The sequence below is a fragment of the Xyrauchen texanus genome, chromosome 28 (genome assembly GCF_025860055.1).
Source record: "Xyrauchen texanus isolate HMW12.3.18 chromosome 28, RBS_HiC_50CHRs, whole genome shotgun sequence".
Classification (NCBI taxonomy): domain Eukaryota; kingdom Metazoa; phylum Chordata; class Actinopteri; order Cypriniformes; family Catostomidae; genus Xyrauchen; species Xyrauchen texanus.
In genome coordinates this window covers 40,844,063-40,860,066 of record NC_068303.1, presented here as the reverse complement: position 1 = coordinate 40,860,066, position 16,004 = coordinate 40,844,063, and the positions used below count along the sequence as shown (strand labels likewise).

The 16,004-nt window shown below is 37.7% G+C and overlaps 1 protein-coding gene across 7 annotated transcripts in view; it reads left to right on the top strand.

Annotated features, from left to right (window-relative positions):
- LOC127621843 (protein 4.1-like) overlaps positions 1-15,697 on the top strand; it is a 151,090-nt gene extending 135,393 nt beyond the window's left edge. For all 7 annotated transcript variants that reach the window (XM_052095607.1, XM_052095606.1, XM_052095605.1 and 4 more), the window contains 5 exons: positions 49-177; positions 923-1,021; positions 2,659-2,739; positions 6,866-6,980; positions 14,618-15,697. In XM_052095607.1, coding sequence (XP_051951567.1) covers positions 49-177; positions 923-1,021; positions 2,659-2,739; positions 6,866-6,973 — 417 coding nt within the window. In that variant the 3' untranslated portion in view covers positions 6,974-6,980; positions 14,618-15,697. The remainder of the gene's footprint in view (positions 1-48; positions 178-922; positions 1,022-2,658; positions 2,740-6,865; positions 6,981-14,617) is intronic.
- The last annotated feature ends 307 nt before the right edge of the window (positions 15,698-16,004 follow it).

Here is a 16,004-nt window from a genome sequence, read left to right as displayed (position 1 = left end):
CTGCATTTGTTTGTGTTCCGTGTACTGACCGCTTCTGTCTCTCTGAAGCCTCCTGTTGTGAAGACAGAGATGGTGACAATTTCAGACACGTTTGCCGCTCAGAAGACTGAGATATCCACCAAGGAGGTCCCTATCGTTCACACTGAAACCAAGACCATCACCTACGAGGCCGCCCAGGTGAGAGCGGTCACATGATCTGACCAGTCCTTTTGATTCTGTTGATAGCAGTGAATAAACCTGCTTGTGTGCTTCTCAAGGGTTTAGTTTGGATAATTCGCAAATCAGTGTCGACTAAATTTTTTGTGTTTCGTTGTATTGCTATAAATAATTATGACAAGAATGGCCATTTGCCCTGACCACCACAGAATATGTATTTCCTTATTTCCTGGCATGTAATTAAAAAATACAAATGCTTTGATTTGAATCATTTTTATTAACATACTGTATGCAATGTTAATTATAGTGCTCTAAGAATAGAGCAGTGAAAATAAATATCCAATGACCACTAATCTGAGTATGAAATCTGTTACTGGGTTTCTCTGAATCTCATAAACATGCTGAATCCAGTGTTTCAGAGTCAAAAGCATCATTATTTAAGCTCGTCTTCTAGAAATCCAGCAAATACGTGCCTACAGACTTTAAGGGCAAATATAACAATTTCTTGCATTTTTTTGATTCTGCCCATCTCTCTTTTTTTTATTCTGTTGTTTGTTGCAAAAGTTTTGTTGGCGGAAATGACACTTGCACACATGCGAATGGGATAAAATGTTGTCATTGCATATTATAATGTTTTAATGGCAGATGCATTCAAAACTGTCCCACTGTTCAGCCCTGACTTCACACATACACATTTGTTTCCATTCTCTATAGTGTTATTTAATGCATGCGTTTATGGGTGTTTTTTCCTGTGTGTGATTGACAGATGGATGGTAATGGAGATGGGGAGCCAGGTGTGCTCATGACGGCTCAAACCATCACTTCTGAATCACTCTGCACCACCACTACCACACACATCACAAAGGTAACACACATGATCACACACACTATCCTGCATTTGATCTGACCAAGTTATATAAATACTCGTTTTTTTAACCACTCTATAGATTGGTGTCACCACCTTTGCCTTTAAAACAGCACCAATTCTCCTAGATTCTCCTGGACACAGTTGTTCTTGGTTGTGGGCAGATTGGATGTTTCAGGCTTCTGGGAGAATTCCCCACAGTTCTTCTATATATTCTCAATTGCTTCTGTCTCTTTATGTAATCTCAGACTGACTCGATGTTCAGTGGGGGGCTTTGTGGGGGCCATGACATCTGTTGCAGGACTCCCTGTTCTTCTATTCTAATCATTTCTATTTGCAAAATTAATGTTTGGAAGTCTAACATTTATATTTCCTATTGACACACTAAAGCTGAAGATATAAATAACCATCTTAAAACAAATGCTTTTGTGACTTTTGCACTGTACTGTGTGTATATATATATATATATATACACACAAGCCAAGAGGCTTGAACAAGAGTTCATCGGGAAAGAAGGAAGCAGGAAGCACTCACAAAGACTTTTATTAGACAACAACATAAAACTGAAACATAACACATTGACGTGCACACACAGCGGCTGCGTGCATCTCTCTCTCTCTGGCGTCCCCGGCTCCTCCTTAATCTCTCTTCCTCTGATTGGGCAACTCTGCACCGGGCGTGCATCCTCACGGCCTGGCCACGTCCTCCTCCTCGTTACAATATAGTGTGTATATATATAAAATGATTAACAATCATTCTTTCTACGATACCGTACATTTCAATAAGGGATTCTCTATAAACATAAAATCAAATTGAACTGATTTATCAGTGCATGTTATCTTTTTTTCTTCTCTCCAATCTGGAATGCCCAAATCCCAATGCGCTCTAAGTCCTCGTGGTGGTGTAGTGACTCGCCTCAATCTGGGTGTTAAAGGACGAATCTCAGTTGCCTCCGCATCTGAGACCATCAATCTGTGCATCTTATCATGTGACTTGTTGAGCCTGTGACTGCAAAGACAAAGCACGTGTGGATGCTTCACGCTATTCTCTGCAGCATCCACGCACAACTCGCCACGCGCCCCACTGAGAGAGAGAACACCATTTTAGAGACCACGAGGAGGTTACCCCATGTGACTCTACCCTCACTAGCAACCGGGCCAATTTAGTTGCTAAGGAGACCTGACTGGAGTCACTCGGCACGCCCTGGATTTAAACTCACGGCTCCAGGTGTGATAGTCAGCGTCAATACTCGCTGAGATACCCAGACCCCAGTGCATGTTATCTTAAAGAAAATATTTTTCATAATCTTTCAGCAAAATGTAATAACATTCTGTGGGCTGGAGAAAATAATATTATCCAGTAATATCATAGCCCAATTTTAACGATCCAATCAAATGCCGATGGCTAAATCAAATCCCACCCAACATCCAGCTGAAAGTTGTCATCACACAGCACAACTGAAATCAGGGTTTATATTGTTTTTAATTCAGTTAGTTTCAGTTATGTTTTTATTTCCGTTAACAAATAAATAAATTGGTTTCCGTTTTATTTTATGTGTTGCAAATGCCTTTATCATACAGTATTATCTTGAATACATCTGTTTATTGTTGTCAACATGTCATTTGAATGATTGACAGACACTAAAGGGCGGACTGTCAGAAACTCGCATTGAGAAGCGCATCGTCATCACGGGAGACTCTGACATTGATCACGATCAGGTGAGATACCCGTGAGCACACTTTTATCAGTGGACTTGGTTGCTGAAGTATTTTTATTTCTTTTCATTCAATTCTTCAATAAATAATTTTAAGCATTGAACCAAACTAACTATCTCTGAGATAAATCAGAACATTATGATCTTTGATTTCCAGATAAACAGTATAGGCAATCTGTTCAAATTATTTTATGACAGAATTATCTACTCATCATAAAAACCATTGGAAATGAGTTATATTATTACAATTGTTACAATTATACAATTATCAACTATATTTTTAACAATCTCTGAACTTGTGGTAGGGCAGTGTTGAAAGATTTATACATTTAAGTAGAAAGTAAATATGGTTTATGGCTTGGATATAGCAGAGGAACACCCGAATATGTCACAATGCGTGTGTGAAATACATGCATTATTCAAATCCAAGTGTATTAGAGGTTCATTCTCAACCACAAACAAGGCAGATGCAGGATGAGGTCTGCCTGTAGAGTATGACGCACACACTGGTTTCCATAGCGATGTGACATTTGTGATGCTCATAGACTGGCGCTAGTCTTCCTACAACTTGTAAGGTCATGTGAATACCATTTAAGAGCTTTTAAAAACCACCATTTAAGTGAAATCTGATCGAAACCCATTACCCTGATTTCACTCTACATGTAAACACTTGTATCGGTGTTCTGATAAAAATGTTTTTCTTGCGCTCTCAGGTTTTTACAATGAGCTAATTTTAGATTACAACGAGTGCTTTAACATGTTTAGACTTCAAAATGGAAACAGTCATGTGCAATACTGTATATGCCACTAGAAGTGTCCTAATTGAAATTGGCACAGTGGGCAAAAATGTATTGGTTTTTGAACTTTTTAAATTGGTATTGTGCTTTTCATGTTTCACAATACAACGATAAGCAGCTTTTAAACATTTACATAACGTTATGTTGTCAGATTCAGCATAATCTATGTACAGTGCATTCAGAAAATATTCAGACCTCTATTTTTCACATTTTTGTTACAGCCTTATGCTAAAATGCTTTCAATTATAAATTTTTTCAACAATCCATACCCCATACTGACAAAGCAAAAACCAGATTTTTGATAACTGCAAATGTATTAAAAAGAAAAAAAGTGAAATCACATTAACGTAAGTATTCAGACCCTTTGTAATGACACTTTAAATTGAGCTCAGGTGCATCCCATTTATCTGGATCATTTTGAGATGTTTCTACACTTTGATGGACTCCACCTGTGGCAAATTTAATTGATTGGACATGATTTGGAAAAGCACACACCTGTTTAAGGTCTCACAGCTGAAAATGCATAACATCGAGTGAGCAACAGTTCTGTGGATGGAAATATCTTGTTGATGAGAGAGATCAACAGAGAATGGCCAGATTGTTTCAAACTGACAAAGTCTACAGTAACTCAGATAACCACTCTGTACAATTGTGGTGAGAAGAATATCAGCTCCGAATGCTATTCTAAAATGCAGGCAGCACGAGGGGGACCTACACAATATTAGGCAGGTGCTTTTAATGTTGTGGCTGATTGGTGTGTGTGTATATATATATATATATATATATATATATATATATATATATATATATATATATATATATATTTGGCAGATGCTTTTATCCAAAGCGACAATCCCCCCCCCCCCCGGGGCAACCTGGAGTAAAGTGCCTTGCTCAAGGACACAATGGTGGTGGCTGTGGGGATCGAACCAGCGACCTTCTGTTTAACAGTTATGTGCTTTGGCCCACTACACCACCACCACTCTATATATATATATATGGTAGACAATCCACCATAGTCCACTACTTTGCTTGTTTTTGGGCCACATTCCTTGCCTGGGTCTTAATATACTTTTTGACTCTTGATTTAAAAAAAAAAAAAAGATTATAATAATAATGTTTTACTGCAAATTTATATTGTCCCCAAATATCGTTTATCGATTTCCTTAAATTACTAATAATCTGTATCGGCCCTGAAAAAAAGTTGTTCGACCGCTACTCCAGAGATCATTTGTGGTGATGGGAGAAACTTGCAGAAAGACTATCATCACTGCAACACTCCACCGATCTGGGATTTATGGCAGAGTGGCCAGCCGGAAGCCTCTCCTCAGTACAAGACACATAACAAGCACCTAAAGGACACTCAGACTGTGAGAAACCAGATTCTTTGGTCTGATGAAACAAAGATTGAACTGTTTGGCCTCAATTCCAAGTGTCATGTCTGGAGGAAACCAGGCACCGCTCATCACCTGTGCAATACCATCCCAACGGTGAAGCATGGTGGTGGGAGCATCATGCTGTGGGGGTGTTTTTCAGCGGCAGGGACTGGGGACTGGTCAGGGTTGAAGGAAAGCTGAATGTAGCCAAATACAGAGATATTCTTAATGAAAACCTGGTCCAGAGCACTCAGTACCTCAGACTGGGCCGAGGGTTCACCTCCCAACAGGACAATGACCCAAAGCACACAGTCAAGACAACACGAGTGGTTTAGGGACAACTCAGTGAATGTCCTTGAGTGACCCAGCAAGAGCCTGGACTTGAACCCAATCGAACATCTCTGGAGAGACCTGAAAATGACTCAATTGAGAGCTTGAGAGGATCGGCAGAAAATCCCCAAATCCAGGTGTCCAAAGCTTGTCGCATCATACACAAAAGACTTGAGGCTGTAATCGCTGCCATAGGTGCTTCAACTAAGTACTGAGTTAAGGGTCTGAATACTTATTGTTAGGGGTATAACAGTTTGACCCAGACCAGATATGGAGAAAGAAAACCAGGAGTCAATTAATTAAATTAAAGAATCAAAATTTACTGAAGAATAGTTTGCAGTGAAATTATTAGAGCCAGCGGCAAAGTCTCACGAGGAGATCGAAAGCTGACTCGTCCCTTACACAAAATCTTACATCAATTATACCATTTGCAAGGATGTACATTCCATTATTTTACTCCTGATTGGCTAAAAGAACATAAAGTCACAACATATAGATAGTTAAATGGCCTATCAACATTAATCAGCGCACTTGTCGTCCGCGCCCGAGATTTACGTCTGAAGTGACCTCGCAGATGGTCGCGGGGCGTCTTCGAGTCGGCCTGGTGTGCATCCCTGGTTCAAAACCTAGGTAGAAGGTCAAACGCACACACAAAACACTGACGAACGACAGTCCTTCTCTGGGCACAAGACAGCTAGAGCACACATTATCAGGCCATTTGAACCAAAACAGAGAGATAAAATATTCACTCCTCGGGCAGAGGAGAGGGTTGAAATAACATACATTTCTTCCCTAAAGAAATAATAATAGAAAATCACACTTCTACTATTCAGGTGTTATTACATAGGACTTTAAACCATATAATTAGTCATGGAAAGGTAACAATCAAACACAGAATACATCTGGAACACATGTTTAACGCATTCCCCTGACCCCCTCCCTGAGAGGCTGGAGAGCGTCACAAATAAGCTTATCCCCCAAAAGACCTTCAGCCGACGTGCAGGACAGAGAGACTCTGGAATGTTCCTAAAAGAGACTAATTAACATTCAACACACATATGATTCAAAGTATATTTCAATTATGCATAAGAAAATAGAATTGATTATGTGATCATGCATATAGTTAATTCATCACTTTATTAAAGAAGTTAAGCAACAGAATACAGATAGATATTGATATAAAAGGATATATATATATATATATATATATATGTATGTATTGATATATCTGAAGAGCCAAGGGATTTTGACCCTCACCCTTCATTATGTCAATGTGATATTTCAGTTTTTTATTTTTAATACATTTGCAAAGTTATCAAAAATCAGCTTTTTGCTTTGTCATTACGGGGTATGGAGAAACAATATCACATATGGATTGATGTGAAACTATAATTTAAAGCCTTTTAACATAAAAGTGCAACATTACAAAATGTGAAAAAGGGGTCTGAATACTTTCTGAATGCACTGTAAGATTTTGCATGTAAACATACATCCTGGTCATCCTCCATGTGTGTTCAGTTTAATTTGTTTTTTCATTCTTGTGTTTGGTTGTTTATTTTCCGTTAATCCTTTTGTTTGGTTTTTGTTTGTTTCGTTTGTGTTGATGGTTTATTGTGGGCGGGGTCAGGCACTGGCCCATGCTATAAAGGAGGCCAAAGAGCAGCACCCTGATATGTCCGTCACTCGCGTGGTCGTCCACAAAGAGACCGAGTTAGCAGAAGAGGACGACGACTAAAGGACAGGTAAGACAATGGCTACGAGTGTTGCTCTTGACAATTGGCTCGTCCTGCTTGGACCTGACAGTGATCTCTGCCTAGAGCCTCTTGTTTCTTCCCTTTCATTTATGCTTTTTCCTTTTCTTCATTCATTGTTTGTCTTTGTATTTCCCGTGTGCTGTGGTCCCAATGCACAATGTATTTCTTGTTACGCAAGTCCAGTTCTGCTAAAGCAGTGTCAATTAAAACCTGGTCTCTGTTGGTCATGTAACAAGGGCTTAATTGTGCCTACAAATGTATGCGCTATCATTGAAATGTTAAATATGACTATTTTCCACATTCAAAACTATTTTAGCTTGAATGTTTCAAGCACCCCCTTTGTCTGTCACCCCTCTGCATTGTCCCTGACTATATAATAGTATATAGACAAATATACATGCCTACATTTCTAAACAAATACAAACATTTGTAATCCAATGTGAAGGAATTTGTGTATAGACACAAGTTATGGTCATGAGAAAAAAATTCAGTCAGATGTGTCCAAACTTTTGACTGTTAATGTATTTTCATGTAAAATCATAGTAATTATAATAGTAATGTTAAGTCTTTCATTTCCAATACTCTTGATTACTCTAATCAATAAAACAAAGTAGCGACGGCATTTTTTGGTTAATCATGTTCAATCTAAGTCACACCATGGAAAATATCCAAATAATATATTTGATATTAAATGATATATTCAGCCAGATATATTTGAAATGACATGACATTGAAAATAACCTGAACCTGGAGAGATTTGCATTCACAATCCAAATTATAAGCAAATCACGCAGCCGCTGCGGACATCTGAAATCATTTGTAGTGTTCGAATGTCTTGCGAACAGCACTGACAGCAACATAAGCGAGTGGGACCTGGCACTACAAGCAGCAGGAATCTTATCAATGGTGATGTGCACCCTTTCATTTCTGACCTGCATCATCGTGTAAACATTGATCATTGAGTAGTCAACTACTATTCTGGATGACTGGTTAAACTCCACAATTGACACGTTTATTTAACCTAATGCAAGCTTCACTAATGCTGTATTAACACCTTTTATAACTTTTTATTTATTTAAAAAATATATATTTTAATCAAATTAATTACATGGTATGCTGATTAATTAACTGCAAATAGAAAGGCCTCTAAATAAAAAGAAAGTCAATAGAATGATTAAATAATTACATTCAAATAATTATACATATCTTTGTGCATTCCTATGTTTACTGTGAAAGCAACATTTTCCAGCTTTTAAATGTGAAAATGCAGAGGCTTTATATGGAGTTAGGATGAAAATAAGATGCATTTCTAACTGTTCTGAGACCAGTGCAGACAGACAGCACACTGGAGGTTAAATCATTCACTAAATAAGGGAGCATCCTATATCTCTCTATGCAGTTAAGTGCATTCACTCCTAAAATCTGATTATATGATCTGAATCTGATTTGATGAAAAAAATCGGACTTTCAGTAGCTTAGTGTTATATAAAATTTCACAACATAGTCCCACTGTCCACATATGAGGACATACAGTTATAGAAAAACTGTTTGCTCTAGAATTAGTTTTTTTTGCTTATTAGGGGCTACTAGTTACAAATCAAAAAGGAAAATGGAAAATACACACAGCAGTCACACTCTGGTCTTGGGAGGATATTTAAGCAATATCACACTCGCAATCGTGCTATATGTCCTACATCAGCACTGCTGTGATTCAGCCGAGTGCCGCAGTAATCACAGCAGTGCTGATATAGGGACATATAGCACGATTGTGAGTGTGATATTGCTTTTATACAACAGTTCAATGAACAAGTAAATTTGAAAAAAATCGGAAAAACTGAGTACAGACATAAAAAACTGTCTTACACCACGGATCAGAATCTGCCATTGTTGGTTCAAAACAAATGATGTGTCCAAGTCTCTCAAAAACATCACTTTGAACTACTAGTATCGTGGCTTGGACTGTTTCTAACATGTAATTGGAGTAACAAGTTGTGTGTGTGTGTGTGTGTGTGTGTGTGAGAGAGAGGGAGACATGGAGTGTGTGTGATCACCTGTTGATGATGCTGTAGTCTGTTAATCAGCTTTCTGAAGATAAAGTCATTTTGGTGAAATTCATCCTATTTTCTCAGTGGAAAAATAGCCATCCCTATTTCACGGTAGCTGTTGCACAAGAGACATTCACATTAGAAACTGCAATCTCCTCCGCCATTTTGAACAGTATATCCACTCAAATGTCTAATTCCGGTAAGAGGTAATCGCCTTGAGTTTGTGTAATTAATCAGTCTGTTGTGTCTCTCAGCTGTGAGATGTTTGTTTAAAGCTATTTACTAGCTTTAGTAGTGTAGTAGTAATACAATCGATCATGTAGTGCTGTTGTATGTAAACACTGACTAATGCTGACTCACTTCACATCACATCACCAATGGGCTCATATTACACACAAAAATTGTCTTTTGCCTCCACCTGCTGGCTAACATATGTAATGTCACAAAATGTAAAGAGACCGATAGCTCTTAACTCATCTGCACTGCTCTTACACTTTAGTTTAGAATGGCAGAAACACAAGCGGAGTGACACACACACAGTGAAGCGTCCGAGTGCTGATGCTGTCAGACTCATGGAACGTCTCTCGTCCAATCAGATTTGAGGACCGGAACTAACTGTTGTATTTAATAATATAAATATATCACAGATGAGTAAAGCATTGATTAGGTTATGCAAAAAATGGCTTTAGAAGGCAAAAAGCCTATATTGTTTATTTCCATATCATTGAACATGATCCTATCATTGGCCTACAGTCCACAGAAATCCATTTAGCAATTTTATTTATTTCATATAATAAGGGCTTTTTCTGTGTACACTTTGGTAGTGACGTGTCATAAACAGATTTTTGAGTGTGCTATGTCAAGCTAAATGTATTTTGAATCTTCAGAATTGCGCTCTGACCAGCTGTGTTTGAATGAAAGAATGCGTCCTCATTTTGTGTGCCTGATGTCTGTACAGTTGGAGTCACACTTACTGACCCCTGACTGAGACTTGTAAAAACATAGAGGTAATTGAAGATTGAATTGATGGTAGGAAAATCAACAGCCCTAGTTATAACCCTTATAAAGTGCAAGTGGTGCATTATGATGCAACAATACTAGACCACCACAATCATCAAAGCTGTCTACACTGCAAGAGTCCAACGTCACACTAGTTGGGTTTCTATTTACTTATTTTTATGCACAAAAAAAAAGCTGTATGGAAACCAAGTTTCTCCAAAATTCGTGTAAAAACTTGTATTCTCAACTGAGGTGGTTTCTTTTTTTATTTGACAAATTATAAAGACAACACATTTACAGAATACATTCCTAAATGAGTGTTGACCTACATGAGTCACATGAATGCCTCAAGTCATGTAGCTGAATAATTCACTCATAACTGGACTAACCAGCGGATCTAAATTATTGCATAGTACCTCAAATGTTGCTGTGGTTATTCTGAAATGGTCTATAATCAAAATGATTGCCTACTATTAGAACTCCCAGAACTGCCTGACACACTTTAGTTCTAAGAAATAAGGCACCTGCCACCAATCGCAAGCAAACATGAGGTTTTTTGTCTGCATGCTTCAAACCACAAGTAATTTATTACATTCAATAGAAGAGCCACAGTGGCTACAACTTCTATTTTGTGCCATATTACCCAGAAGTGCCTGTTTTGTTCTTTTGTACAAACGCTGCTTTATTCACTTTTATTTTAGATGTTTTTTTTTTTTTTACGCAATATTGAGATTTCTGATTTTTTGCTTATCCTCCTGAGACCCGAGCGTGACTGCTGTGTGCATTTTCCATTCCCCTTTTTGACTTGTAACTATTAGCCCCACACATGTGGTCTAAACCTCATCTGCAGCTTGAAACTGAACTTCTGACCAGTTTTTAGGAGTGAATGCACTGAACTGCACAGGACAGCTATAGGATGCTCTAGTGAATGACATCACCTCCAGTGTGCCGTCTGCTTGCAATAGTCTCAGAACCGTTTGAAAAACACCTTATAACGCCGTATGCAGTCTCTGAAAGCAACATTTTCCAGCTTTTTGATGCATCCATTTATTCTCAATGTGATGTTAGGGGTATAACAGTTTGACCCAGACCAGATATGGAGAAAGAAAACCAGGAGTCGAGAAATTCAATTAAAGAATCAAAATTTACTGAAGAATAGTTTGCAGTGAAATTGGTAGAGCCAGCGACAAAGTCTCACGAGGAGATCGAAAGCTAACTCGTCCCTTACACAAAATCTTACATCAATTATACCATTTGCAAGGACGTACATTCCATTATTTTACTCCTGATTGGCTAAAAGAACATAAAGTCACAACATATAGATAGTTAAATGGCCTATCAACATTAATCAGCGCACTTGTCGTCCGCGCCCGAGATTTACGTCTGAAGTGACCTCGCAGATGGTCGCGGGGCGTCTTCGAGTCGGCCTGGTGTGCATCCCTGGTTCAAAACCTAGGTAGAAGGTCAAACGCACACACAAAACACTGACGAAGGACAGTCCTTCTCTGGGCACAAGACAGCTAGAGCACACATTATCAGGCCATTTAAACCAAAACAGAGAGATAAAATATTCACTCCTCAGGCAAAGGAGAGGAAAGAAATAATAAGAGAAAATTTACACTTCTACTTATTCAAGTGCTATCACATAGGATTTTAAATCATATAATTAGTCATGGACAGGTAAAAATCAACCACAGAATACATCTGGAACATATGTTTAACATTCTCCCCGGTGTCTTATCTCAAGCTTATTCCCAAGACGACCTTCAAGTCAGCCTCTGTGCAGAACAGAGAGAGAGGCTTCAAGGAATGTGCATGAAATCAAAAATTAACTCTTAACACACATATGATTCAGCGTATATTTCAGTTATGCATAAGAAAAATAAAATTGATTATGTGATCATGCATATAGTTAATTCATCACTTTATTAAAGAAGTTAAGCAACAGAATACAGATAGATATTGATATAAAAGGATATATATATATATGTATTGATATATCTGAAGAGACAAGGGATTTCGACCCTCACCCTTCAGTGATAATGCACAGTGAAAGATATTTTAAGGAAAATGAGCCCACAGTTCATGTACGTGTTCATTGTGTGTAACAGCGTGCCATTTTACAATAAATAGCTCAATTAAAAAATAAAATGGCATATCGGATGAAACTAGAGACTCTAATCTTTTGAATCAAACTGAATGAGGTTTCTTACCAGATGTAGTTTTATTGCCATTTCTCCCAAAGACAAACTCAGCTGTGATCGGCATCATGTTGTTTAAAGCAGTTTCTCAAGAGGATAAATGAAATGAATTACTTGGATGGAAACATGAATACTACCAGCAGCGTATACAGCTTCATACATTTTACTGGGAGCAATGTTGTTTTGTTTGTAAACGGCCCCCAAACTTACCTGACCAGTTGTTCTGGGACCTCATCCTTTAAAGATTAAGCACAGAGTGTAACTACTGTAGTGCCCGTGTGCACTCTTTCAACTTGTTCGGAAATATGTGAAGAGCCAGTTCAAGTCCTCAGGGTGAAAATAAGAACTCCTCTGAGCAAATCACTAGAACATTAAAAGCTTTTCCTCTGCGCTGAGAACTGGACGGCTGTCGTCTGGCGGTGCTGATACGGTTCCCTCAGGATGTGTCTGCAGTGGACGACTGTGTTATTTTGGGATGAGGAATATCAGAGCGCTGCCACTGCTCTGAGATTATATGTATCTTATCCTGGCAAAAATATCCTTAAATATTGATGTAAAGCATATTGTTTCAATTTTAAAGCATTGCAGACTGCACTTTGTACAAGTTTATGTTGTACTTCTGAAGGTATATGCTCTGAATGGGGATAACATTATAAGGCTTGGGTGCAGCTGATAAGCTCCTATGTTTGAGTTGAGCATTTTTATTATTATTATTATTATTATTACATGTCACAAGAAATCTATATTGTCTAAATTATCATAGGTTATCTAAATTATCTTTACTCTTTACAAGAAAAAAATACAGTGGAAAAAGTATGTGAACCCTTTGGAATGATCTGTTTTTCTGCATTGATTGGTCATAAAATGTGATCTCATATTCATTAAAGTCACAAGTATAGACAAACACAATATGTTTAAGCTAACAACACACAAACAACTATAATCATTCATGTCTTTATTGAACACATCCTATTAAACATTCACAGTGCTGTGGAAAAAGTATGTGAACCCTTTGGAATTAGCTAGTTTTCTGCATTGATTGGTCATAAAATGTGACCTCATCTTCATTAAAGTCACAAGTATAGACAAACACAATATGTTTAAGCTAACAACACACAAACAACTATAATCATTCATGTCTTTATTGAACACATCCTATTAAACATTCACAGTACAGTGGAAAAAGTATGTGTACCCTTAGATTTAATAACTGGTGATCCTCCTTAGACGGCAATAACCTCAACCAAGTGTTTCCTGTAGCAGCGGATTAGACCTGCACAACGTTCAGAAGGAGATTTGGACCATTTTACCTTACAGAACTGCTTTAGCTCAGACATATTCTTTAGATGTCTGGTGTGATTGGCTCTCTTGTGGTCATTCCACAGCGTCTCTGTTGGGTTCAGGTCTGGACTCTGACTGGGACTCTCTAGGATTTAAGTGTTTAGGGTTATTGTCCTGCTGCATCTCCCAACTCACTAGGATATCTTGATAATAGCATCATTGATGGTAAGTAGTCCAGTCTCCAAAGTAGCTCCAAAACATGATGCTCACTCCACCATAGAACATGTAAGCCATACTACATTTTATAACATTTGAATTTTGAATGAGAAATAAAAATCTCCAAATTATATTTTAACTATACATTATAGTCTAAGTTGAATGGCATTCACGTAAATAATTGCATAAAGGCATTTCAGTATGTGTGTGCCATATTTCACTGTGTGTTCTTCCCAAACAATTCAACCTTATTTTCATCAGTCCACAAAATATTTTCCCAGTCATGTTGTGGAGTGTCAAGGGGGTATTTGGCAAACTTCAGGAACGCAACAATGTTTTTGTCGGAAAGCAGCGGCTTCCTTCATGGTGTCCTGCCATGATCACCATACCTGTTTCATGTTTTCCATATAGTAGACTCATGAACAGAGATGTTAACCAGTTCCAATGATTCCTTCAAGTCTTCAGCTGTCACTCTAGAGTTCTTTATTACCACATTGAGTATTCTGCTGTGTGCCCTTTGAGTTATCTTAGCTGGACGACCACTTCTAGAGAGAATAATCACCGTATTAAATCATTTCAATTTAATTTGATGCCAGGTTTGCCAACTCCTGATTCTAGTGAGCTTTTGTTGATGTCATTAGCCTAGTGGTTCACTTACGTTTTACATAGCACAGTAAATGTTTAATGGGATGTGTTGAATAAAGATATGAATGATTATAATTGTACTGCTGTTAGTAACGGTCTTCACAATTGCACCGAATCCATCATGTTGTCTTGGTTACAGCTTACTTGGTTTTTGGACAGTCTCAGAACTGTATCCAAACTGTTACATGCTTTTAACACTTCCTCTTTTTCTGTTCTGTTTGTGTTGTTCTGTTCACAGAGCTGAAATCCACAACGTTCCGCCATATAGGATCAGTGTTCATTCAGTCATCCATCTGAAAGAGTGAAGAAGTGATGGGCCTGGCGAGAGAAGAGCTCCTAATCCTGTATCAAAACGTTTTCATTTTCTAACATCCACAACCAGAACCACTTTTCTAACATTTGTAGCATTTTTTTTAAGTGTTTATCTTCTTTCCTCAAAAGATTTATCTTTACCATTTTTGAAGATCAGATCAGATTTTTGTTGTTTCTATTGTTTAGTCATTCACATTCCTAGTACATGCAGAGGCATAAAAGACTCAAAAAAAGAATTTTTACTCTCCAATCTTTATTGGTTTCATCACTTTATGGTGGAGTATTTGTAATAATATGAGGACAGTGAAGGTGATATTTAATGTTTTTTTTTTAAGGGGGGGAATGGAGCGAGGATGACGACAGGACTAAAGAATCATTTGTATGATGTCATTGTGTGCTTGTAAGGGCCAGTACAGGATAAATGGCATGGTGTTATTTCTCAATGGTGGATGGCAGTGCCAATCATTCCTCTATGCAGTCAAACACAGAAACATTCCATCAAGGGGAGAAACTTCTTTCTACCTCTCTGAGAAACAAGACTAAACCTTATAAATGCACAAAAAGGAAAAACATGAAACCTAGGCAGCTTTTGGGAAGGTTTTTGATTTCCAACAATTTTCTGGCACCAATAATCTGATATATGTTAGTAGAAAACCTTTTATTATAATTATTTTATTTTAAATCTGTCCCTGTCAATAAACTGATCATTTTAGATGAGGTCAATCTATTGCCCTATTAAATATTGTTAATTTGTTTCATTCAGATATTTCAATGAAATGATCAAATGACAAAGAACTGCCACTGCTCAAGTTTTAGCCATAGATTAAACCCTGTGTTCCCCTCTCTGTAGTCTCTGCTCACATCGTCTCCATGCACCCTGTGTATAGCAATTAATATTAGTATTGTTTTCTCTTTTTTTAGCAGCTTTATATGATCTGTCATGTTTTTATGCCCCTCCCAACCCTTTGTGTAACACTCTTCAAATAAAAGTTTGTTTATTCTCGAATATTTGTGGTCTGACTCATTTGAGGTTTATTTTCAGATTTATATACACTACCTGTCCAAAGTTTGGATACACTAGACTATATTTAGAAGTTTTATTTATACTGTGTAGTGCCTTTCCAAGCTCAAGGTCACTTAAAAAAAATGGATACATTTGGTGCCGTGACCCAGATACGAAATGGGGTTGCTGCGGGGTTACATTTAAGTTTCTTGTGATCTTAACTTTTTGATCTAAAATATTGTGCTTAAATGCTTGAAATGAGTTTACTACACAAATACACATGCATTACGAATTTTCAAATAGAGAGAAT